The sequence below is a fragment of the Phalacrocorax aristotelis genome, chromosome 5 (assembly GCF_949628215.1).
Source record: "Phalacrocorax aristotelis chromosome 5, bGulAri2.1, whole genome shotgun sequence".
In the NCBI taxonomy this organism is placed as follows: Eukaryota; Metazoa; Chordata; class Aves; order Suliformes; family Phalacrocoracidae; genus Phalacrocorax; species Phalacrocorax aristotelis.
This window is the reverse complement of record NC_134280.1, coordinates 10417747-10436713: the sequence shown is the minus strand read 5'-3', so window position 1 is coordinate 10436713 and position 18967 is coordinate 10417747. Positions and strand designations below refer to the sequence as shown.

Below are 18967 nucleotides of genomic sequence, written 5' to 3'. Positions count from 1 at the left end.
TACCACGTAATGCCAGTTACATACTGAATATTCAGGAGCCCTAGCTGTAAAACTTGCATCCCTGTGCAAGCGTGGGTGGTATAATGGCTGCCAGCGGTCCTGACAAATGCCTTACCTAAGTCTGTGAGAAGATTATTACACGCCTTGTTTTCTCTGTGCTCTTTCATTGTTTTTATTTTCCTATTCCAAATGGTGAAATGTATTGAAAATATTTAATACAACAGGTTGTAGGTAACAATATACCAGATTTAAAATACTGTGTGAATTAGCAGGGATAGAATTCATCTTACTTTAACTTCTCCCCTGGATTAGAGTTTAATACAGATTTTTTTTTTTATTTATTTTGAGGGCAAGCCTGCAAATTTTAAAAACTGTACAGAGATTGTTTTTGAAATGGGCACATAAAAACAGCTGACAGAATACAGTGCAGATGTATTTCACTGTTGTATAAATTGGGAGTACTTTTGCCAATATAATTCAATGTCTTTTGGGGGGATTTGGTTGGTTTTTATGTTTTGTTTTGCTTTTTTTTTTAAGTTCCAAGCCTCGCTTACATGGATATAATTTCAAAGGACAAATAAATTGATAAAGGGTTTCTTTTATCTTTGTGACAGTCACAAGAGAGAGAGGTCTGAATGTCTTCTGAGGCAGTCCTACTTCGTTAAATGTAGTTCAGGTTTCCTTGTGTTGCTGTTAATATTAGAACCAAGGTTTCAATAAGTAGATAAAGTCTAGTAATGTACAAAAGATGCCTTTGGCATCTGTGCCTCAAAGATTTCCGGAATATGCTTGCACTTCTTCTAGCCTTTTTTTTTTTCTTTTCTCCCTCCAAAACCAACCATTTTGTAAAATAGAGAATTGCAGAATCACAGCTTGGAAGGAACCTCAGGGATCACCTAGTCCAACCTTTCTAGGAAGAGCACAGTCTAGACAAGATGGCCCAGCACCCTGTCCAGACGGCTCTTGAAGGTGTCCAATGTGACCGAGTCAACCACTTCCCTGGGGAGATCATTCCAATGGTGACTGTCCTCACTGTGAAAAATTTTCTTCTCGTGTCCAATCGGAATCTCCCCAAGAGCAACTTGTGTCCATTCCCCCTTGTCCTCTCCATGGGACTCCTTGTAAAAAGGGAGCGTCCATCTTCTTTGTAGCTACCCCTTAAGTACTGGTACATGGTGATGAGATCCCCTCCGAGCCTCCTTTTCTCAAGGCTGAACAAACCCAGTTCTCCCAGCCTATCCTCATATGGCAGCTTCCCAGTCCTCTGATCATCTTGGTGGACCTTCTCTGGACCCCTTCCAGCCTGTCCACATCCTTTTTGTGTAACAGGGACCAGAACTGGACACAGGACTCCAGGTGTGGTCTGACAAGTGCTGAGTAGAGCGGGATGATGACTTTTTTTATCTCTGCTGGTGATACCCTTTTCGATGCAACCCAGCACCCTGTTGGCCTTCTTGGCCGCAGCAGCACACTGTTCACTCATGTTGAGCTTCCTGTCCACCAGGACCCCTATGTCCCTTTCCACAGAGCCGCTCTCCAGCCAGGTGGATCCCAGTCTGTGCTGCACTCCCGGATTATGTGTTCCCAGGTGCAAGACCTCACACTTGTCCCTGTTGAATTTCATAAGGTTCTTGCTGGCCCACTCCTCCAGCCTATCCAGATCTTCCTGCAGAGCAGCTCTCCCTTCTGGAGTGTCTACTTCCCCACTCAACTTGGTGTCATCAGCAAACTTCATCAGGCTACACTTGATGCCATTATCCAGATCACTTATGAAGATATTGAATAACATCGGGCCCAATATTGATCCCTGGGGGACTCCACTTGTGACAGGTTGCCACTTGGAAAAGGAGCTATTTACCACCACCCTTTGGGTGCAGCCTGTCAGCCAGTTCCCCACCCACTGCACAGACCACTTGTCTAGGCCATAATGCATTAATTTCTCCAGGAGGCCGTGGGGACCATATGAAAAGCCTTGGAGAAGTCCAGGTAGACAATGTCCACTGATTGCCCCATGTCAACCAAGCAAGTCTCTTTGTCGTAGGCGGCCACCAGGTTTGTCAAGCACAATCTGCCTTTAGTGAAGCCATGTTGGCATTTCCCAGTCATGTGCTTCATCTGACTTGTGATGGCCCCCAGGAGGATTCGTTCCTTAACTTTCCCAGGGACTGAAGTAAGGCTGATGGGCTTATAATTACCTGCATCCTCCCTCAAGCCCTTCTTGTAGATAGAGGTAACATTTGCCTTCCTCCAGTCCTCTAGGACATCCCCCGTTCTCCACGACTTCTCAAAGGTTATGGAGAGTGTCCTCGCAATGACATCAGTCAGCTCTCTCAACACCCTCGGGTGGATGGTGTCAGGGCCCATTCATTTGTAGGGATCAAGCTCCTTCACAAACTAACTCTTCCTTCACCGATGGTGGGTTGGTGTTTGGATCAACCAGGAACTTCACTCCCAAAGCCTGGGACCCAACAGTGCTAGTAAAGACAGAGGTGGAGAAAGCATTGAGGACCTCTGCCTTTTCAGCATTGTTGGTGATGACTCTCCTTTTCCGTTTAACAGTGGGCCTATGTTTTCCTTCTTTTTCTGCGTGCGGCTGACATGTCTGAAGAACCCTTTCTTGTTATTTTTGACATCTACAGCCAGTTTCAATTCGAGCTGGGCTTTTGCTTTTCTAACTGCATCTCTGCGCACTCTGGCAATGCCCTTGTAGCTCTCAACAGATAATCCTCCACTTCTCCATCTCTGGTGTGCTTCCCTTTTGGATTTGAGTAGACCCAGAAGCTCACGGTTGAGCGACGGGGGCCTCTTGCTCTGCTTACTTCCCTTTCCTTTGTAGGGGATAAATTGGCTTTGTGCTTCCAAAAGAGAGTTCTTGAAGATCTCCCAGCACTCACTAGCTCCTTTGTATTCCGTGGAAGCCTCCCATCGAATCCCGCCCAACTGAGCCCTGAGTGCACTGAAGTTTGCTCTTCTAAAATCCAGAACCCTTGTCTTAGAGCTGACCTTCAGCACACTCGGCAGCATCCCGAACTCCACAATATTGTGGTCACTGCAGCCAAGGCTATCACTAACCCACATGTGACAAAGCAGGCTTTCTTGGTTTGTGAATAGCAAGTCCAGCAGCGCCTCCTTCCTGGCTGGCACATCTAACATTTGTATCAGGAAACAGTCCTCTACGCATTCCATGAACTTGGTGGATGACATGCGAGCTGCTGTATTGTTCTTCCAGCAGGTGTCTGGGTAGTTGAAGTCCCCCATCAGGACCCGGTTCTGTTGGCCAGAAGCTTGCTTTGGTGGCCCAAGTATCATTTCATTGGCATCATCACTGTGGTTAGGAGGTCGGTAGCAGATGCCCACTGTGAGGTCCTGCTTGGAGATGACGCCTTTGACTTTAACCCAGAGACGTTCGATAGAGCAGTCGCAATCACCATAGTTGACTTCGATACATTCAAGGTTTTCCTTACTGTAGAGTGCAACTCCTCCACCTCTTCTACCCTGCCTGTCCTTACAAAAAGGCCTGTAACTGCTGAGCATAATCACTTTAACAATAATTGCCACTGTTATTTTATACAGTGGAATTTTGGGTGTAAAGGTTATAGCTCTGACACGAAAGGTCTTTGTGAATATGGTTGATACTTTAATCATATTTTGTGAAAGATTAATTTTTAAAATGCTTTTAAACTAAATGTTTCATACTGTATTTGATTTTGGGGGTTTATACACTGATTTTACTCTCTGTAACGTAACACGTCAGCACTCTTACTATGCAGTAGTTCTGCAGTGCTGCTTTTCATGACTTGAATGTTTTGTGGCATAAACTGTAGTTATGTTCTTAAACACGTGCTTGTTGGAAATATCGTGAGGCAAAGCTGTGGACTTGGAAAATATTGATGAGTCATGCAATAATTTCTTTCCTCTAAGTAATAGGAATTGTTAAACATCTCCGCAGCTTTAGAGTCTGTTCAGAATTTTATTTGTTTTAATTTTATAAAGTAAGGTCAGGAACAGCTGCGGGTTCTGCCACGCACGTGCTTATCACTGGTTCATTCAGATGGAAGATTTGAGATTTGGGAGAAATCAGTCTAGCTTTCCGTAGCAGTGGGGCAAGTGATTCTGTCTGCAATGCTTAGGTTTGTTTACTACAGAACACTTCAAAATATTAACCAAAAGGAGAAACTGCTTGGAAGCTTTAACCAGAGGAGACTTGCAAGAAGTATTTAAAGCTGAGAGAGAGGATCACATTAATTGCTTCTTCGTGAATTTTAGTGCTCACAGCAATATGTAGAAAGCAAGAAAAACAATCAAAGGTGGTAACACAGAAAATATTCAATTTATAGTTTAAGTAGTGGGGGGAGTTTATACGAAGAGCAACAAAATATTCCTGTGATGTTATAAAATTCTGTTTCTGTCTTGATTCAGCGCAGTGTTACTATCTCGTAATAGAAGTCACGCATGTGAAATGCCATTCTATACTTTTTAGAAGGTCATCTTTTAACAGCCTGTAAAATACATATAAGCAAAGCCAGTAATGATGCATGGCTGTTTGGAAACCTGTAAAACTCACCTGCACAATGAAGGCAGTGCAGAAATTCACCTGCTGTTCCTGCACTGCTTGGTGAGTCTTTACAGTGTTGTGTGGTGATACTGGTTCTAGTCTCAGAAGCAAAAGGGGGGGGGGGGGAGGGGGCGGTGTTTCTTTGTGTGGTTTTTGGGTTTTTTCTTTTTATTGTTTGGGTTTTGGGTTGGGTTTTTTTTTTTTCCTGATTCAGTGCTTTGCTCAGGCTGTTGATCTAGTTTGCAGCTTCTTGACAGAGCTTTGTTAATAGAGTCTGGATTTCTTTAATTTGGGAGGTGAGGAGTTATTGCTTGGCTTTTTGTTTTGTTTGGTGGGTTGTTTTTGTTTTTATAAGATACTTCTTAATTTGCTACCCTGTCTGGTTGTAAGCATAGTCAGGGATATCCCTAAGTGAAACTGCTTGTTCTGCTTTATCACTACAAGTAAGACTAATTATGCAAACCTCACATAGCCGCAAGGTGTGCTTGTGCACTGTCGCTGTTGAACACTGCATGAGTACCTGTAAGTTACTTGTATGTCAAGTTGAACAGATGTGTACACCATTTTACTTCATCGCTTTAGTTTGGAAAAAGTCATCACACTGGAAAACTCTCAGTGGTATAATTGGGCAGCAGCAGAACTTAAATTGCAGTTGTGGTCCAAGACTTGCTTCTGCTGCATGTGGCTCCCACACTGGGGCAGGTTCTGCTAATACAGAGGGATTGTGGCTTCTCTTCCAAAAGAAAGTTGTGATGATTTTCATATAGCTGACTGCTTGTCAGGGCAACATCTATATAGTAAATTTTTTACCTTGAATTTCATTTTATTGTTCGTGAAAACTCATACCAGAAAGGACAAATGTATAATTTTTTTTTTCCCCTCCCTAAATCACAGGTTAACCTACTGAATTCTATTCACGACAACTTTCATCAGTAAGTAACGGTAATTTTTCTCTTGACAGTTGAAATGAACAGCGTGGCTGGTTGGAAAATTGGGAGTGGGCATGAGTTACAGAGTCTAAAGAATTTGCTAGAATTTTTTAGTAACAGAAATTATTTTATAGAATAGTTTATTCATTCTGTTTAAGCCAATGTTTGGGGAATCAAAGACTTGGAATTACTTAACTTTTATAGCCAACATGTGTTTTGAATAACTGGCTCTTCAGTTACATTTGTGGAAAGAAATCATTCAGTCATAAATTTCCTGGCATTAATTTAAATATTTTTTTTCCGTTTTGTGAAGTTGTGGTTATTACATTATGTACAAAACATTAGACTGAGACATATTTCAGACATGTTTATTATAGACTAACTCTGTATTTAAAGGTTTTGATGAAGTGTGAACTCTTTAGATAAAATCATGGTTCCCTTGGAAGTTTGAGGTCAAATATCAGTCTAAGATGCAGCCGGCATTTGTTTCCAGTGGGTTTTTTTTCTGACTTAACAAAAAAAATTCCAGTATGAATTTTAATCACAATAGTACAATTCAGTAGAGTCATGGGGGAAGAGATGGCTGTTTAATAGGTTTAACAGTTCTTCCCATTATATCTTTTTATAATTCTGTTGTGAAGTTACAAGCTTCTTTTTCCAGAGTAATTAATTATCTCTTTACTTACTTCGATACACTTGTGTCCTGTGTTTGCTCAGAAAGTTGTTTGGGTTTTTTTCTTATTGTATATCCAAAACTTTTAATTACAACAAAAATCAGGAATTAAGTATTTCAGATGTTTTCCTTTGCAGCAGGCATAGTAGATCTGTTTGGCTCAGTGATGAGATCCTTTTGATTCTGTCCAGTCAGTAGAAATCAATGCTGTAATTGACAGCTGGGTTTTGGATTGGGTTTTTTGGGGGCTTTTTGATGGGTGGGTGTGTGGGGCAGGGGGTGGTGGTGTATTTTCTTTGTTTTATTTTTCTTAATCTGTTTAAGATACATTTCAAGTCTAAACTTACTTCTGGGCTTTCCCTATTAGACATGAAATTATTTTTCAGAATATTTGCTGATCCATTAGTCGTCTACTCGCCTTCTTAATACTCACAACAGCTGCTTTCCTTAAAAGTTTGTGCTTTTAGTTACTTAATAGGAATTTATTTCTGTACAACACATGAGAGAGGGGAACAGACTTGAACTGATGGGGAGAACACTTGTGATGAGCTCGGCAGTCTCTGTTCCCATTTCTTTGATAGTTTATACCAGCTGAAGAGCTGCGCTGCTACCTGAAATCAGTGATTAAAAAGATTGTTACATAGAACACTAAGCAATGTGAATGCATGGACATGAGTAAATATGCGAGACAACTGTAGATGAGACACGTTATCCTACATCCTTGTCAGTTGTTACCTATTTTTATTTCCAGAGCAATGGCATCTTCTGGTTCTCGTGAGCAGTTTTTACGGCAGATGGAGCAGATTGTAGAAGGCATCAAACAGAATCGGATGAAGGTCTGAGCCTCTTCTTACTTGCTTTGCTAGAACCTGGGAATTACTTCAGAAAAGCCTCTTGGATAATAACTGTGCATGGAGAAATCCATTACGTGAGGTGCAAATTAAGCAAGCAACTAACAAGCATTACTTATTTTCACATTCATAAGAAACTGCTCACCACTGAGATGTTAACTAATAGAGTAGAACAAAGGTAACACTGCTCTCCAGATGGGAAGCTTATACCCTTAAACTTTGTTATTGGCAGTGTAATGATGTAGATGCCTGAAACAGCTGTATGTTACTGAAGTCCGTGAGAATGCTTCCATTTGGATTGCATGGGTGCAGGCAGACCTATGTCTCAGGCAGTTTCTCAGGCAGCTGGAGCTGGTGGAAGCTGCTTTTTGCTGCTGAAGAGGGTCAGCAACACCTCAGAGTCCCAGCCACTAGCTTCCCTTGTCCCAGTTGCAGCGCTCGTCTGACACCTTGCTGAAGCCACTCCGGTGGTTTTTTTTATTGGTTTTGTTGGTTTTAACCTGATTTTAAAAAGACTCAGTGTTGCCGATGAGCGTGGTGTGTCCACATAGCAAGTGAAAAGGGGTTTGGGTGTGAGCAGAGCCCCAGTGCTCATTCAGAGAAGACAATACTGCTTCTGGTAACATTTGGGGGCTGTTTTGTAAAAGCACGGCCTCAGTGGACTTGTGTTAAGAGGTCCAACAGTGGCTGCAAGTAAAGCTGTCCACAGGTGTATTTGCATGCAACAGGGATAGGCCTAAGGGCTTCTTGATAAGGGTAGTTACTAACTTGTAGCTATTGTGTTGTTTTACTCTTTTATTTTCATATGCAAGCATACTCATGTTTTCAAAGTCCCGTAAAGGGGCTTTGAAATTCTTATCTCTATAAAGCCAGAAAATTCTTGGTAGTGGATTATAGCTGTTCTTTGAGTTTAAATAGAAGTACGGTAGTCTATAAACCAATATATACTAGAATGTGTACTGAGAATGCACTCTCTCCAGGTATTGGGCTGTTTCATCTCAAGAGCTAAATAGAAACTTCAAGTACAAAACATGATAAACGTGTGTATAGAAAAACAGAACAGTATAGAACAGTACAGAAAAACTCAGGCGGTAATAGAGCTCTTTCGCACTACTAAACTCCGCTATAAAAGTATATGATGTTTACTATAGACTTCTGTGTTCGAATAGGTGGCTAGTTCATTGCCCTTTTTTGTAATGAATTATTTCTATTTGCTTGACTTCCTATTTCCAGAGAGGACAAAATGGCAGCAGAAAGAATAGTGGTATTGGTGGTTGTATGTATGGGTCATTTTTCTGTTGTGAAGGCTGTTGACATGAGTGACTCAGTGTCAAACTGAGATTATGAAAATACATTAGAACAGTGCAGTTCTGACTACTGAGAATGAGCTTGAAGATAACTACATTTCTTTCTTCTTTTGAAGAATGACGTTATTTTAATTGCTGCAGCAAGCAACGGCCCCGAACTGAAACTATCCAGGAGTTCAGTGTTTTGGTCCCTGTCTTGCCCTCCATTATGCACACAGAAATGGGTAACAGCACAGCAGGTGCAAGGATTGAAAGCAGACTCGGAGCTCTGCTGTGACTTACTTCAGGCTCTTGCAGTTGAACTGTTAAGTCTTTGAAGTCCATAAAATCATTCTGGACTCTCTTACTATATGCTCAGATGGAATCAAAACTTGCAGCTGCCTCATGTACAGATAAGGGAGAGGGAAGTAAATGGGATCTGTCATGTCAGATGACTCATTATTTTGGGAGAGTAATTTCAGCATCTCTGATATTTGCTGAAAGCAGTGGCAGCTCACGTCACTTGCGCTGTGTTTGTGCGCTGGCAGTTTGGCCACTGGCATATTGTGAGAAGGTTCACAAGTGACATTTCACTCTGAGGTGTAGGTGTCTGGATCAGCGGGGGGTGGCAGTTACAGCTAATGGAGAAAAACAAGAGTTTGTGAATGAAAAAGCTAAGCTTAGCTCAACTGAGAGAAAAAAAATTGATTGTTAGAGGTGGCGTAGGTAATCATTTGATACCTTCTTGTAGTTGATTTCTCAATGCCAGTGAAGATACTGACAACAAATGGATGATAAGAAAGTTTTAACAATTCACATGGTTCCTTGGAGAACAGCTCTGCCACAAAAGGTTTTCTTATTCTTTGCCTAGGAAATGTCTGTAGGATAGCTTTTTCAATAGACACGCTAGTTGTACGCTGCAAGGGTTATTCATCCCCATGACGGTTTAGTCTTATCTATTCGACTTCTGTCTGCGGCTCATTAGAAGTGCTCACAGTCAGTTTCACGATTCACTCTTGAAGTACATCCACTTTTTCTGTACAGCCCTTGAAGACCTTCTACCTGAAGAGAAATTTCAGTTTTCAAAGCCCATCATATTGTAACTGGATCATAAGAGTCCTGAGGAGAAATCAGACATGCTCGTTACCGAGAACGAGTAGCTTGCGAACAAGTGTTTCGGTATGATAACACTGAGACTTTCCGAGGACAGAGCAGGGCAGTTTCTACCGAGAGGAGTATGTCGAGATATTTGTCATGGTCCATGCATAAAGGAGCAATTTATCAAAGGATAGTAATAGGGTCTTATCTCTTCACAAGAATCCGTCCTAGATGTTTTAGCAATGCTGTTTCTAGCGTCATCCTAAAGGAATGGGACACATGCGATAATGTGGTTTTTCTGCATTAACACATTTAATGCTTTTTTTCTTCCTCAAGCGTAACTTTAAAAACCCACTGACCCTGCTCAGTTTTGTTAGGAGAGATTGCCTGCAGTTTTGGACAGCAGCTGGCTTTGTAAAGGAGATGTACATTGTTAGCAGTGTTCATACTTGAGGAAGGTTTGGGATCTGGTAATTTCTTTTAGGCATAAGAATCAATAAGATCAATGTGGATACATAAATCTAGAAATGTAGCAAATTCTGCTCCTGTAGAAGTTACCTGCTTGTTTGGGCTGTAGGGGATTCTTGCAGGTTTTGGAATTGCAGTTTTCCCTGTCTAAATTTAGGAGGTGAAAGCCTGTTGGAGAGAATTGAAAAATAATTTTGGGGGAGAGGAATACGACAGGGCTTTTTAAATGTTGTTGTGCCGTAGCACTGGAGGGAGGGAGTATTTACTCTCTAGACTAGCAGCAATCTTGTCTGTGGTGCTGCGATGGAAGAACTTCATTAGAACTACCTGTGAGAGGAAGGCAGTTTGTTCTGTAGTAAGAACCAATCCTCTTCATGTGTAGGGACTAAAGTTATGTTTGTCACAACTTTGGCACAAGTAAAAAAGAGAAGAGAGTTCTTATGTGTGGGTCTTGAGCAGGTGCAGCGTTGCATGGGAAGGTAAAGACATCTGTTGCCCTCCCTGTTCAATACAACTAACATAAACAACCAAATCATGACCTTGGCGTTGTATCAAAACCTTGTGTGTGTTTGCTTTTTTGGTTGTTGTTTTGGTTTTTTTGTTATGCAATTTCACTGTGTCATTGTTGAGGTAGGATTGTTCAGTGAGCAAGATTCCTGGCTTGCAGAGGTGTGAGCCGTAGTTTAATTCTGAATGCTGCCTATAGTGCCACTGGTACGGAGATGTCAGCATTAGCTTTTTAATTTTTTTTTTTTTTGAGAGCTTGCATAAACGTTTGTCGCATTTAAAGCACAAGCCGGGGGCATCTTTTGTGAAGCATCTGTCTCCCATTCTCTGTTACAGATAGTTGTTCCTTATACAGTATATAGGTGTGTGGGTTTGTATTCTGCATACAGTATCTGATCTCTTATCCTTCCTGTTTACCAACAGATGGAAAAGAAGAAGCAGGAAAACAAAATGCGAAGAGACCAGTTGAATGATGAATACTTAGAGCTTCTAGAGAAACAGAGGCTTTACTTCAAAACAGTGAAAGAATTTAAAGAGGTAAGAACACTTTTGCTCATGTAAAGTTTTCAGTGACCTGTTTTGGCTTGACTTGTGCATTAATATATGCACAAAAGTTCCTGGTATGGTGATTATCATCACGCCATGTTCACAGTGTCTCTTGGTGGTTATCAACTTGTGATTCTTGGTCTCTGAATTTGATTCCGGAAGTTGTTTTTTCCACTGATAGACTAGCACCCCCCACGTTACAGGGGAAGGGCAGTTTGTTACCAAGCAAGCTGTATATTTGGGTTTCTAAGTGGAATCTCTTGAAGATCTAGGAGCAGTTAGGTATTGGAGCAAAGAGGGTTGTGGAAATGTGCGTGAATAAAGGAGAGAGTCCAGAGTCTCGGTGGTTATAAATACCTCTAGGAACCAGCCTGGTTTTCTAACCACTGTGAAAACACTGTTTAACACTTCATTGATTTCACCTTTCCCAAGCTATTCATCATAATGTGCTTCTGTTAATTATTGTCTCCATGATAATGAATGACAAAGTAGTGCTGCCAGGCAAAATTGTCATTTGGCTTCAGATGTCTGAGGCAAAATGTCTTTCTATAATTTGTCCTGCTTTGTTCTGAGACAATTCCTTCCTGTTTTGGACAATGTACTCTGAGAGAATGGCAGGGACTGCTCAGCTCCTTTTCTGTCATACAAAATTTGATGTCCTAGTTGCAGAAGGTAGGTGGGGTTTTTTGTTGCTGTTGTTGTGGAAGCATAAATAAGCCACTGCCTTGTGAGGGAACTTCTGCTTGTCCTTGCTATCCTTAAAAATAAATGAAGTTGTGTTTGCAGTGTTGAAAACAGGTGGTATGTATTTCTTGCCCTAGAGTTGTTCCCTGAACACTGACTTTTTTGCAAACTGTATTGTGAAGTTCCAGGTCACCAAAAGTAATCCTAATTTCAGATTTATTCAATTTGTAAGTAAAAAGGTGGATTTGCTTTAGCTCCTTGTAACAACTTTAGCTGAATGGTCAAGCATTGTTCCTTTTGGCTTGAATGTCATCAAGTGTAATGAATATTGCCTTTGGAAGAGCATTATGGATTAATGGGAATTATCTTCAGCTCATCGCTAGCTCCAGACTACTTTGGATTTTGGAGATCTTTCAAAATAAAAGGGTTTGGTTTTGCTGATGTGAAGATATAACTAGGAGAGTTAAGAGGAGCTACCTCCTTATCTGTTTGCTTTCTGTTAACAGGAATGCCGTAAGAATGAAATGCTGCTGGCTAAGCTGAAAGCTAGTTCTTCCTGAAGAACTCCAGCTGGTGAAGTTTATAGAAGATTGTTCAGCCCATTGAATCTCTTTTGTGAGGTGACAGTTATAACTGCAATGTAGATATATATATAGATAGATATATAAATATATATATACACAGCTGTAAAACTCTGGGGTTTTTCCAGTATGTATTCAGTTTTACATTCCTTCATCACACGGCTGTATTATTCATTATTGCCTCCACTGCACAGTAAAGAGTAACTGCAGTACAGCAAAATAGAAATTCTGTCTAAATTTATTTATTTGGGTTTGGGTGGGGTTTTTGGTTGGTGGTTTGTTTTGTTTTGTTTTTCAACAGTAAGGACAATAGGGATGTTTTTTATTTGGGTTCTAACACTGAATTAGGTCAAGATTCTGGAATAAGTAGATATGTACTGTGTAAGATGGCCAGTACTGCAAGATGAGCACTGCAGAACTGCAGTGGTTTGTTAAATTTGGCCAAAAAAAAACCCACAAAATGAGATTCTTGAAATACTCTTCACCAGCTAATAACTTCACATTACTTAATTTCCAGTCTAGCCATAGATAAGATTCCAAAGGACAAAAATTAATTTCTAATGGTTAAGACATAAGAAAGTGGAAACTCACCTTGGATAATGCCTGGTGTAAAATAGAGATCTATATTTTTATAAAGTCTAGCTGTTGTATAAATTTATTTGAAATTTCATTTTTATATATAGAGTGTGCTTGTTAAATTAATAGCTCCAGGAAAAAACACCTTAATCACTAGGACCATTATGTTATCCCTGGCTGGGATGAAAATCAAAGTCTATGTCACCTGTAATGTAGGAAGATAATGATTCAGACACCCTGCTCAGATGAACCGATGCTCACCTTTGAAGACAACAACCCATTTCCCTGCTGAAGATTTGCCCTTGAAAGTTTGGAAACTTTGTGGAACACTTTCTGAAACATTTTTATGCCTGTATATACAGTATTTTATAATTCAAACAGTTGCCTTTTCTACTTAACATCAGGATTTTGGACTGACTTCTTAATGCACATCACATCTTTAGGAGAAGAAAAACCACATTATTTTTTCCCGGTATCAACAATGACAGTGCTGTTTGATTACTTTCTATGGCAGCGAATATAAAATAAAGAACATTTGGAATCCAGTGACCTTCTGCTGTTGTGTTTTGAAGGTGGAATTTGCTTCAGGAGCCTTAATATGCTTTTTGGATTACGAGTGCATTAAAAGAATTGTGTCAATATCCACTCATAAGGATGTTTTAGTGTGTCAAGTAGCCGTCAGTAACATCGTGCTTTCTCTTGCCGCAAAATGTTGCTGTGTTTCGGTGTTCAGCACAAACTAGCAAACCTGGCGCATGCAAAGGAGGCCCATGGAAGGTTCTGTTTGTCTTCCATAAGCATCCACTTAAGATACAGACTTCGCAGTGGAGGTGGTACAAGTTCATCAGGTTGCAGAACCTGATTCCACTCCTTTTGAATACAGTGGAAGGTTTGATATTAGCGTGTGAATTTATGCAAACTCTGTAGCATTGAAAAGGGAGAAGCATAGGCATTTGTAAAGCCTTGCCTAAGGAGGTTGTGGACGTTCTGTCCGGATAAAATGCAGTGCGCTACCAGAGCTGTGGTAGGCTGGGTTCAGTGTTATGTACCTTCTCATAAATGAGACTGTTTTTGTGACAACCTGAAACTCTCTTCCTATTTCTTCAGTACAAACAGAAAGAAAACCTTGCTGCTGAGCCAGCTTGTACCTTACTCCCCCAGAGTAGTTAGTGACTGAACACATGCAGGCTGGTTTGCTTGTATGTATTCAAAGTCAGTCTTCCTACAGCTAGTGAGATAATGCAGGCAAAATTACATTCTGAGTACCTTCAAAGAAGAAAAAATTTACATGTAGAGTTCCTTCGAAGAAGGAAACCTGCATGGAGTGCTACTTGCAGACTCTGTCTAGTCAGCTTTAATATTGGGAGACACTATTTATGTCTCCAAACCTTGGCCTCCGTAAAAACACTAATTCTCTTTCCTTCTAATTTGTTAATTGAGTAGTTTAACTCTGGCACCAAGATAACCTGGCTGTGAGTTCAAGCTGTGCCGTATTTGCATACCACGCGCTTCTGAAATTTTCATCAAAATTGTTTTAGTATCAAGCAAAATTTCCTAGGTAGGGTAAGTAATGAACGTACATGTAGAATAAATGATGTGATTTTTTCAGTACAACGTTAAAGTTTCTGCTCACCTGTTACACACCATGACCTGGATATTTCAGCATGGAATATAAAAGCATGAGAAGCATTGCTCTGGCTAGGAGCTAGTGATTTTGACTAAGATATAAATCTGGGGTTTGTGACAATCCAGTTATTGCTCATAGAAAATAAATCAGAGTCCAGATCATAACGTCATGGAACAAGTCAGTTTCTTTCTACAATAGATTGAGATCCAGGGCAGACAGACAGACAGACACTATCTCTGCTTTCAGATCCCAGTGTGAGAATGAGAGGAAAGAGGCTGCGGAGGTAGGAAGAAAGGTCCCGCCAGCTGTTCCTGCTTTCTGGCGCCGGCTGTATGTGTTGGGGGGACCATTTCTTCTGATACCTGGGGAGGAATCAAAACGAGAGGCACCGCCTCTAATGGCCTGCCCAACTTGATGGCTGTCAGGCTTAACCATCACGTCAGGCTCTCCCCAGTCAGTCTGAGTCCGGAGGAGCAAGTACGCATCGTGCTATGGCTACTCCTGGGAAGTGGGGAGCTGTGTCCGAGGTGCTTTGACACTCTGAACGTGACAATCCTGCTAAACAGAAACAACCGAGTTAATTTTGGCTCCCAGTAAAACGATGGCAGCTGTTTGTCAAAGTGAAGGGCAGCGTCAGGGGGTAACTTCCAAGTGGAGTTTTCAAAGAACGGAGGGCAGTGCTTTGAAGCGGCTATTTTCCTTTAAGTCAGAAAGCTTCAATGCGTTCTGTGTCTTTGGAGATTTAAGGTCTTTTTGTGTAACTATTACAGTAATTTTTTGATCTACAGAATTAAAAATATTTTAATGCCTGCAGTTTGGTGAGGGGAGCTGTGCAGCTGAGGCACTAAATTCTGGGGAGTGTAGATGCTTGTATGCAAAGGACTGAACAAACCCACAGCAAGCAGAATTTCTGTCTTAACTCTCCGTGCCAGCTGGGTGCAAGGGAGGAGCTAGGAGTTTCTTGGAATTTTACCTCAGTATTGCTGGATTTCATTGACTGTTTAAAGAGAAAGATTTTGCCCTCAATTCATCTGCTATTACCAGGCTTGTAAAATAACATTTACAGGACTTGCAGCAAAACTGTTTTTTGTTTGATAGAGCCTGCTCAGAGCTTTAATTTACATTTCAATAAATGTAATTATTTCACTCTGATGATGAATAAACTGCTGCAAAGTAAGTCTGCTCTTTGTTTCAGCAGCTGAGACAGTCTCTGAACTTAAGGCACAGACTTACCTTTTCGACCGTGACAGCTTTCTTTAAGTGCAGTTCCACAGGTGCACTTGTAAAATACCTTTTGAGAGTGAAATCAGTGACATACGCCTAATCCAAGCATGACAAAGTCCAGACAATCTTTTTGTTTCAGTATATCAAAAGGGGTGCTGGGCTGCACCCAAGTCACTGCTGAGTTGAATAAAAGAAAATCTTGGAAGGCAAGTTAAAATGTGACCAATATTTTCATTAACCTTTCTTCTGATCTTCCTCTTTATTTCATGAAAAACCTGCTTATTGAAGTGACCTTAGGATGTAGGTTTCTGAACCAAACAGTAGTTGATGGGGGAGAAGTAAATGGCGTGTGTAGGACGTTGTACTCTTTATACTCTTTTTTTTTGTCTGGAGACGTCATGGCACAGGTATACCCAGCCCTCTAGGAGACAGCAAAACATTAAAGAAATGTCTTTAGAAACATAAAATTTCTTGCATGAGAGAAAGGGTATTACTTCTTTTAGGTCCCACTCCGTATAGCTGCTGGTGCTCATGCGAACAGGCAGCTGAAGAACTGTGATTTGCTGGTGCCGCCTCCTCAGCACCAGCTTTGCTAAATTAGGCATGTAAGTAGGACACACGTACGAGGTGATACACAAATCATACTCGGTTGGGTGGTGGATGACATACTCTTACGATAGCCTTTTACCTAAGAAAAATTCGTGACTGCAGGCCTGTTTATTCGTGCCACGGCGGCAGGCTGTGCGTACTCGGCCGGCCGGCGTCGGAGCTGCTACGGCTCTGGGCCCTGGAGCTCGGGGCAGGCGCTGGCTCTGCACCTGGCGGGGCTGGCGGCCGCTTCGCCCCAGCAGCGCGTTCCCCTCCTCGGCTGCTGCTCCTGCCTCGTTTCTTGGTGACCATGGTGTAGGCTAGCTTAGGGGGGCACTGCTCGAAGGGGTTGTCACTGTGTGTTCTCAGGGCCAAACCCTTCATCTTTTTGCATTGATCTTCATGTAGGAAGGGTTTGGGAATTCTCATGTAAAACAGCGATTTAGAAGCAAAGACTGAGGTGGGGCTGGCAGATCCAAAGCTCCTGGGTACAGCAGTAAATTACTGAAGAGCTTTCATAGTGGAAACTGTAGCGTGGACATGGGTTTCATGGAGTGAGGAGGAGCACAGAAAGCCATTTGCAATTTTCTGTTCACATTCATCTTCCAAAGCTCTTTGATTTCTGCCCAAGCTGTTGATTCCAGCAGCACAACAAGCGGAGGCCTTAATTTCAGGGTGGCTGCAGGGCTCTCAGAGCCTGGCTGCAGGAGACAGCGATGCCTTTGTGCTGAGCAATGATCACTGGTGAGGAGTTCTAGGAGCAGATTCAGTGTCAGGAAATAAAACCAGCAGTCCACTGTGTACAGGCAGAGATGACTGATGTACTCCAAACTGGCAACTTCTGTCTAAGCACTGCCAGATGATGTTTCTTTAGAACAGCTGATTTTTTTTTTTTTTTTTCTTTCTGGGTATTCAAGAGACTGTATCGTTTATCTTAGTTCACCTGGGAGTGGTACCTTCCATAATTCCTTTGGTAGGTCTTGAAGCCGAGGATAACAACACAGCAGTAACATCAGATCTAAACTCGTGAAGTGCCAGGAAGAGGAATGCTCACATGCCTGATTTGACTCTCCTCTTTTTTCAATTAAAGTTGCAAGTTTTAATAGTGAGAGTAGTTAATCACAGAAATAAAGTGCCAAGGGAGGTAGAAAATTATCCACAGTTCCAAGTTTTTTATAATCAAGGTTGATGACTCTCCGGCAGTTACGCTCCCATTGCACGGGCGTGGGCACACGGTGGGTGGGCGAAAGGCTGGGCTGGCCGTGCAGAGGGCCAGGGGACGGAAACGCCTTTTCTGGCTTTAAGCGGGAAGCAGCATCCGGCAGGTTAGGCCATAACCCCAGGTAACGCATTTCTTTCCCCCTCGCTAAGCTCAGATTCCATGTGACTAAAATCCAGGATTTTAAATCCTGAATATGTGCCGCTGCTCTTCTAAATGCGCTGTGCACACAGCCAGTGTGAGGAGGTGGTTTTTGCTGAGAGCTTTCTAAAACTGCGCTGTAATGAGATGAAAGCTCCACTTGTTTCTCGTCTCCTCGGGGCGAGCGCGAAGCCAGGCTGCTTTCAGTGGAAACCCGTTGTTCTGTAACAACTCACTGCTGTCACAGCTGCCTGGGTGGGCAGAGGACTACCCTAGTTATCTTGAGAGCTTCTCACAGTAAAATTACAGCGGCTCAGACTCACCTCTTAAGGAAGCCAAATCCATCTTTGAGGAGGTGGAGAGCCTCGTTGTACGCTACAGCCGTAGCCCTGTTACCAGCTCTCGGGCTAGCTGAAGGCAGCCCTGCTGCAGCTTCAGCACTGGCAGTAATACCAGTGCAAGCGTGTGGCTACGCTGAACTGCACAGGAGCCTTCTGGCTTTACGTGTTTTCTCAAGTCTCAGCTGCCAAGCTATGGCCACACATACCCCAAAGTCTGTGTTGCTCCTCGGGAGGGTTCCTGCACCAGAACCGGATCCTGGCGGTTCTCCAGTCAGCTGCACTTAGAGTCGGAGCAAAGCTCTCGCTGCTGCAGCAGCAGCCACAGGCTGTGCTGGGCCTTAACGTCGGTGCAGCGGGGTTGGTAACTAGCCCTGCGCATGGGTAATGGCTTGTCTCACAAGCGCTCAAGCTGGGCCTAAGTGGGATCGGTGGAGATGTCAGGAGTGGCCACAAGCAGATTTTTATGTTCTTCAACAGCCAGCATAAGAAGGCCTCTTCATTTTTTCCCCCTTCCAGGTCATCTGGTGGGATTTTAAGGTTTTTAGAGCAGTTACTTAGATGAAAAATCCGATTTACTTGAAAAATTTATTAGTGGTTCTGAATAAGACCCACAGGTTTTAGTAACTTTTAGACTCTTACATATGTGTCTTCCTTCTGGTTTAATTAAGCCTCCAAACACGAGTTTAAACAGTAGCTATTCAATATACAGGCAAATTGAGGTTCACAAGGGGAAGAGTTATTAAGCAACTGTTGGCATTTAAAAGTCTGAGTCACTATCTAACAACTTTTTGAAATTCTAGATTATTAAAATTTCTCAGTTCCCATTGAAATTGAGAGAAGCGGGTACATAAGATACAGAGGCGGCTGCAGCCACAGCAAGCCACACCGGAATTTCTCAGTACTGCAGGGTGTGAAGCACGGCCGCGCCTGCTCTCACCACAACCCATGCTGGGGAGATGAGGCGGGCGGGCCCCTTGAGGAACTGGAGGGCTGTGTGCTTTGAGAGCGTTTCTTTAAATCACTTATTTAGGAAGGAGCTAGAACTTGCCATTTTATGCTAGGGTGCAGTAAAA

The 18967-nt window shown here is 42.2% G+C and overlaps 1 protein-coding gene across 4 annotated transcripts in view; it reads left to right on the top strand.

The window, feature by feature from the left end:
- CCDC93 (CCC complex scaffolding subunit CCDC93) overlaps positions 1 to 18967 on the top strand; it is a 62983-nt gene that overhangs the window by 41383 nt on the left and 2633 nt on the right. For 2 of the 4 annotated variants that reach the window (XM_075092916.1, XM_075092917.1), the window contains exons 20-23: positions 5450 to 5487; positions 6909 to 6993; positions 10791 to 10904; positions 12104 to 13300. In XM_075092916.1, coding sequence (XP_074949017.1) covers positions 5450 to 5487; positions 6909 to 6993; positions 10791 to 10904; positions 12104 to 12157 — 291 coding nt within the window. In that variant the 3' untranslated portion in view covers positions 12158 to 13300. Of the gene's footprint in view, positions 1 to 5449; positions 5488 to 6908; positions 6994 to 10790; positions 10905 to 12103; positions 13301 to 18967 lie in introns of those variants that run through there. The other 2 variants (XR_012660590.1, XR_012660591.1) reach the window with 2 other exon arrangements.